The 6634-nt window shown below is 47.0% G+C and overlaps 1 protein-coding gene across 1 annotated transcript in view; it reads right to left on the bottom strand.

Moving 5' to 3' along the window:
* Nucleotides 1-1214: 1214 nt before the first annotated feature.
* The window catches only part of SNRNP200 (small nuclear ribonucleoprotein U5 subunit 200), a 48628-nt gene continuing 43208 nt past the window's right edge, over nucleotides 1215-6634 (bottom strand). Inside the window, exons 37-45 of the mRNA XM_081017244.1 lie at nucleotides 6300-6489; nucleotides 5898-6062; nucleotides 5642-5763; nucleotides 4436-4579; nucleotides 4069-4245; nucleotides 3802-3962; nucleotides 3386-3467; nucleotides 3133-3225; nucleotides 1215-1674 (exon numbers count right to left, since the gene is read on the bottom strand). Coding sequence (XP_080873370.1) covers nucleotides 1531-1674; nucleotides 3133-3225; nucleotides 3386-3467; nucleotides 3802-3962; nucleotides 4069-4245; nucleotides 4436-4579; nucleotides 5642-5763; nucleotides 5898-6062; nucleotides 6300-6489 — 1278 coding nt within the window. The 3' untranslated portion in view covers nucleotides 1215-1530. The remainder of the gene's footprint in view (nucleotides 1675-3132; nucleotides 3226-3385; nucleotides 3468-3801; nucleotides 3963-4068; nucleotides 4246-4435; nucleotides 4580-5641; nucleotides 5764-5897; nucleotides 6063-6299; nucleotides 6490-6634) is intronic.

Genomic DNA, 6634 nt, shown 5'->3' with positions numbered 1-6634 from the left:
CCCTCATTATAAAATGTGTGGGAGTTTCCTCATGGGAAAGGTATCTTTGTCTCATCCGTGTCAAATACTTCAACATGTGAGGCAGGGATAGGTTGTTTCACAAAAAATTCTGCATGAATTGCAACCTCAGAAGGCAGAGGGGGAAGTCAAGGAGCCCTGGTCAAAATGATTTCCAAACTTCCTCTATATGGTACTGTCTTTTGGGCTCTTGTAAGCACTTCAAGATGGTGGTGCTCATAGCTCTCATTTTATCCACAAAGCAACCTTGTGATGTTGGTTAAGCTGAGACACAGTGACTAAAGCCCATGTCACCTAGTGACCTTCATGACCAAGGTGATCTTTGAATTCTGCTCTGTCCAAGACTCTCTAATAACCACTACATCATGCTGACTCTCCCTGGACACATTTGTTAGGGCTGATGAAAGTTGGGTTCCATCACTATCTGGAAGGCTGGAACAAGGTAACACAAAGGAACTGTTTCCAAAGAGATATTTGTGTTAGTCTGTTGCAGCACAAAACAAATTGGAAAGTCAACTAATTGCAGAGACAAGTATATTAGTTTTGCATGAAGAAGCACATGTATTGATTCTGCCAGCAAGGTAATATTAGATACCTACACTAGAGAGCAGAGACAGAGCCACAGATGGCTGTGCTGCCGTTTCATATTCCCCAATCAGGATATCTATCTTGCTCATGGTAGGGCATCTTAATTAGCTTCCTGCACCTGACATAGGATCCTAATTACAAGCCAGAAAAGCAAGTGTCAAAGACCTACTTCAAACTGGGGCTAGGACAATGGGACAGCCCAAAAGACTGTGTGGGGGAAAGGTAAAAATACATGCAGAGAAAGTCTAGGACTGGGTAGTTAACCTTTTTATACCTACCGCCCACTAATGCATCTTTCTTGATAAAATTTCCTTACCACCCACCAGTGCTCAGGGGAAGGAGGATTCACCTTGTGCCGTAGAACCCCCTACCGTAAGGTTACCAGACGTCCCCATTTCCCAGGGACAGTCCCCGGATTTACAAACCAGTCCCCATACAAAATCCATTGAAGTTGGAAAATGTCCCCAGATTCATTGAAAAAATTTTGGTAACCTTACCCTACCACCCACCAGAATCCTGAAACGCCCACTAGTGGGCGGTAGGAACCAGGTTGACAACCCCTGGTCTAGGAATTAGTTCCCCCTCCCACAAGAAAAGTAGCAAGGAGGTTGTTCCTAAATATCTTTATTTGGGAAAACAAGTAGGAACACAGCAGAACCAACTGAGTCCACTCACATAAAAATACTGTGCACAAAACTTTTTGAGTTGCTCAGTTAAAAAAAACAAAACAAAACAGGAAGGGCAGAGGTAATTTCTCGAATGCCAGTTGAAAGTGAACAGAAACAGTCAAGTACAGAGTAACCTAACTCTCCAGCCAGCAGGAAGCAGAAGTTCACAAACGTCTCTAGAAGCAGATATTGTGGACATCCCATTCCATGGAGGCTCAGAACTGCACTCATACAAGACAGAAGGTGAAGGCCCAGCTCAATCAGTATCGCTGTCACTCTCCGCCTCCTTTACATCCACACTGAACTTGTACTCCTGGTCGCAGCCCATGTAGGCATCACTCATGAAATAGAGGGTGTAGTTGTGAGTCCCAGTGGCTGGTGCCACAAAGTCCAGTTTCACCTAAAAGGAGAAAGAGCATGAACTGGGATGTAAAGGGTTTGCTCCACAAGGAAGGGATGGGGTGAGAAGCAAGCTCAGAGGAATGGAGCTCCATGCACATCCTGTGCTGAGAGCTGGGCAGGAAGGAACTGGAGAGGTCGCCCTCTGATATGAGGGTATAGACATTTGATATGACCTGCCTAGCAGAGCAAGGGGGAGAAACGACCCATTCCAGGATTCCCACCTCCTTGCAGGGGGCCTTCGCAGACCACTCTTCATTTTGAAGCTTCAGATTTTCTGTCAATCAGTGACAGTTATGATAAGCAGGACTGTGGGTTTTCTGCAATTTAACAGAATGCAGGAAACACAAGGAAATTGGCATTGGGCGTAAGCTGCTGCTTCTAGCAAGTCTACCCTCCCTCTCACTCTTATTGCATGGGGTGGCACTTGTGGCCCTCCAAATGTTGCTGAACTACCTCCCATCAGCCCATGGGAGTTGCATTTCAGCAACAGGTGTCCCCACCCCTGCCTTACTGCAAAGCCATGTTTTAAAGTGTGTGTACAAGGCCTGCTAGACTCCCAGAAGCTGCAGGAGATGGGTTTTCAGCCCAATCAAGGATCAGCAAACCTCAATTTGCACATGCTACATAGATCACATAATGCACTTGGATTTCCTGGGGCCAGGAGGAGTCCAGACCCTTGAGCATAAGCACAATTTTATTTTCAGTAATCCCAAACTTAACTTGTATTCTAAAAAAAATGTTGAGGCCAGTAATACTAGGACATGGTCAATAAAGCCAACAAAAATCAGACTGCTGCAAGGTGTGTCAAGCTGTCCATTTGGGAGGAGTATGAGTTAGCTAAAGATCCCACCTCCAACATCCCACACACTACCCATCCTCCTTCACCACCCCCAGCTCCAGCCTGAAGAGAATTCAGGTGTGCTTATATAATAAGAGATGCACAGCATGGACTGTTCCTGTGATCCAAAATACGGGTTTATGGGGTGGGGGTGGGGGGGTTAGAGGTTGCATCTTAGTCAAAGCTCTCTCCTGACATGATTGCAAGAATAGAGCAGGCCTCTCTGGGGGTGGGGGGGTAGTTTTACTGTGCCGTCCACTATGTCCCTTCTTGCTGCTTCAGCAGGTTTTCTGAGCTGCTCAATTTTTCTGTTTGCAGCTAAGAGGCAGAAAATAATCTCAATTGTTTTACATGAGTGATTGCCTGGATCCCTGTTACACTGCAACTTGTGGGAGGCCAAAGAAGCCACACCCTTATGGTCTCCCTCACTGGATGCCTTTAACCTCCCCTTTTGCTTGATAATTCTGTCCCATTGGCCAAAAAGCAGGAGGTCCTTGACCTACAATGCTGAGGATGTCCTGACCTAACACAAGGCTCATGACAGCAGCAATTATGCCTCCCCATAAGGCTCTTCTAGAGGTGAAATGAGATCATCATGGTTGTTCCCAGATCACTCACCTTAGCCTTCTGCTGCAGCGTCAGTCTCTTGATGGAGATAAGGCTGTTGGATTTGGAGTCTCCAATCACTACCCACCAGCCTTCCTCGCGTTTCTGCAGATGAGAGGGGGAAAGTGAGGAAGACGACTTGTGACATCCTCCCTGTCCCTCTGCATCACAACCCTGTAGGTTCCAGCCCCATCCTACCCTTTGCCTCCCACAAGTGGGCCCAGCTGGACTGCATCAGGCACAGGCTGGGCAGGACTCAACATACCTGTGGGAAGAGGGGCGCAATCACTGGTCCGGTGACTTCTTCCTCTCGCTCCAGCTGCACCAGTACCACCACTGGCCCTCCGCTGAAGAAACAAACCAGATTAGACACACACACCTGGAACAATGTGCTAAGGGGGAGCATGCAAAGGTTGCTAACTGGCCTGCAAGCGGCAACGTGCATAGAAGCCCATTTGGCAGCAAATCACATGGCAAAATCATAGTCTACAGTGAAAAATCAACCACCGCAGCTTTCGTTTTGAAAACGGAGGAAGCCTTTGTTATTTTGAAGGAAACCCTCTGAAAGGGCACAAAAAATGAAGAATAATGCCCTCCCCCCCCCCCCCCAGCTAAGTAACAAGAACTGCTTGGTCAAATTTACATCTTCTGGCTTTATTTTTCATTGCTATGCTCCATTACCTGCGAATACCATCCTTTTCCACCACTTCATAGGAAAGCTCAATGTTAGGGTAGCGGTTACAGAAGCGGGCCACATCAGCAATTTGGGAATCAGAGAGCTGCAGCAGGGCGTTGCGGTCTTCGTCCTCCATTTCCATGATGTCGAATACACTCTCCACTCCCTGCAAAAGGGCAGGCATGGGATAAGCCAGCCGGGGTGGCCAAGAAAGGAGCAGGTTCCTGGTGGTGGAACAACCTCCCCACCTCCCTGCCTGAGTCCGCTCTCACCTTCTCCGTGCAGCGCTTGATGTGCTCAGAGGTGAAGTGGGGCAGCTGCTTCAGGTAGGAGTCCTTTGACCACATGGCCTGGGTGACCATCTGGGCCAGCTCCATGGCAGCCAGAGCAGGACTCAGCCAGCCGTTGCTGGACAGAACATCCACGCAAGCTTGGATCAGACGAATTGCCTGGGAGAAAAGACAGAACAAAGGAGCTTAGCATCCCAGACATCAGCAGAAAAGGGGGAACAATGCCCTCAGCTAGCCAAGCTTCAAATATGAGACCAAATGGGAATTGGCAGCATCTGTTGTGAACTCGCCCTGAAGCAGCAGGCAGCTCTGGGTGCCCCCCAGCCGTGTTTTTGCTCTCCCCCAATACCTTGCTGAGAATCTCCTCTGTGTCAGACTGGAGCTCTGCACTCAGCTGCATACGTGACAGATGAGCCTGGAGCAGAAGGTTCGTTTTGACATGGGGGTCGTTGAATTTGGGGTTATTCAGCTTGTGAGGCACTTTCTGGGCAAGCTGAGGAAAGGAGAGAAGTAACATTCAGCACACAGTAATGTTCTCTGACTATCTCTTAGCACCAAATGCAATCACACACACAATTTGTGGGAGCAAGACAGATTGGAACGCAAAGATCAGCACCCATCACCCAGAGAGGGCGGGGGCTTGAGGTGCAGCATAAAAGACAGGCGACACTGCCATGCGGAGGACAAGTCTAGAGCTGGCAAAGATGTAGCCAGCAGGATGTAGAGGCCCTGCTAGCCACATTGGCCCACGGATCTACCATTTAGTGGTACAGGGATATATTTATTATTCAGTTTTAAAAGGTCATCACAGACTTCAGAATTTGAAACTACAGAAGTGAAAGTTCTCTACGAAACAGAGGACAAAATGTACACAATGAATACAGACTGGGGAACTTAAGTGCACATGTACAGCCCAGTAGGTTAACTGTATTTGGTTCTATAAACTTAGCTCTCAGCCACTGGAAATTTTACCACTTTTACATGCATAATATATTTTTCCCAACAAGTACCAACTTCTATTTTGGTTTTAAGTTGTTGTTTTTTTAAAGCAGATCACACATTTAAAAAATATTTGCAACGCACATAAAGCAGAAAGAATTTTTCACAAATGAACCATCTCCACACAAAAATCTCTGTTCAGACAATAACAATTTCCCAATTCTTTAAAACCATGTTTGCTTATCTTTAAAATATATATACATAAAACCCCCTCCTAAACAACTCAGTCTTCACCAACTTCACACAAGAAAGGCCTTAGGAGGGAACTCCTAGTTATGGAGCCCTGCTCTGTATCCTCATGGATTTATCTCAGGCAGGTGGATGCTAGAGCAGGATCAGGACCACTTGCCCTGCATCTAGCATCTAAATACTACTAACTTGGGTTAAATTATTGCTTCCAAATATATATTTTTTAATGTTTTGCTAAACCAGAATTTGAGAAGGACTGGGGTCCTCTGCTCTTGGAGGGAAGCCAATGGGCTGTATAAAATTTCCCAAGTCAACCAACCACCCCACCCCCACCCCCCGTGCCCATCAAACTGAAGAGCTGGCTCACCTGGCGCAGGAGGTTGTCCTCATGGTGCCGGATGGGAATGTTCTCATACTCAGCAGCATTGGAAATGATTTCAATCAGCCCTCGCACTTTAGTCTTGGCATTCAGGGACATGCTGAAGAGCTCTAGAGGTGGTGGTGGGTTTTTAATAACAGAAAAGGTAGCATCAGGTATGAGGCTGCAGCCTCAGACAACAAGCAACACACAGCATGCCATGCACAGGTGCCATGATGTCCGTAACTCCCAGCACGCCCCTTACCAATGGTGGTGTAGTTGATGTAGTAATAAGCTGCAATCATGCCCAAGTTCAAAGGCGCCACATCCATCTCATCCTCAATGCTGATACACTTGGACTGCTCAAGGTCACTAAGCGTCTGCTCCACCAACTCTGACAGGTGGTCACTGAGATGCCTGTGCGAAACTCCTGAACAAAGAGACAAAGGAAGAAAGATGCTGCACATCCACAGGGGCTGGAAACATAGGAGCTTGAAATAATCTTTGTGTTTTATTACTTCAGAACCAGTACGACTTTGAAGAAGGACAGTGTGAAAACATAAGAAATAATCCTTCTCCATTCCCCTCCCTCTTGTCCAAGTGTGTGGCAGGATAGAGGCAGAAAGCAACAAAAACAGGGGGAGGGGTTGGGATTCGGCTTTCCCACCTTGCAGGTTGTAGTAGTTGGGATTCTGAGTCATCCTGCGATACAAGAAGGTCCAGGTGAGATAGTCAACAGCATCCTGCTTGTTCTCAATGGTCTTGGTGACGATCTCAGCATTGAAGTGATCGTGCATGCAGTGGTCTAAATGAGACTCCACTGGCAGGGGCTCGTATAGGAACTTCTTGAAGAAATCCTTTGAGTGGGAGAACCAAAGTGGCATTTTTAGTGTGTCAAACAATTTACAAGTTTCATAAAGATCTCCACTCTGAACAAAGGAATACTCAAATCCAGACTGGAAGAGAAACTGTGCCTCAAGCAAACCTCATCCAGGGAACATA

The sequence above is a fragment of the Podarcis pityusensis genome, assembly GCF_964106645.2.
Source record: "Podarcis pityusensis genome assembly, chromosome: 8".
NCBI lineage: Eukaryota > Metazoa > Chordata > Lepidosauria > Squamata > Lacertidae > Podarcis > Podarcis pityusensis.
Note: the sequence above shows the minus strand (reverse complement) of the source record. Positions and strands in the feature narration are given on the sequence as shown.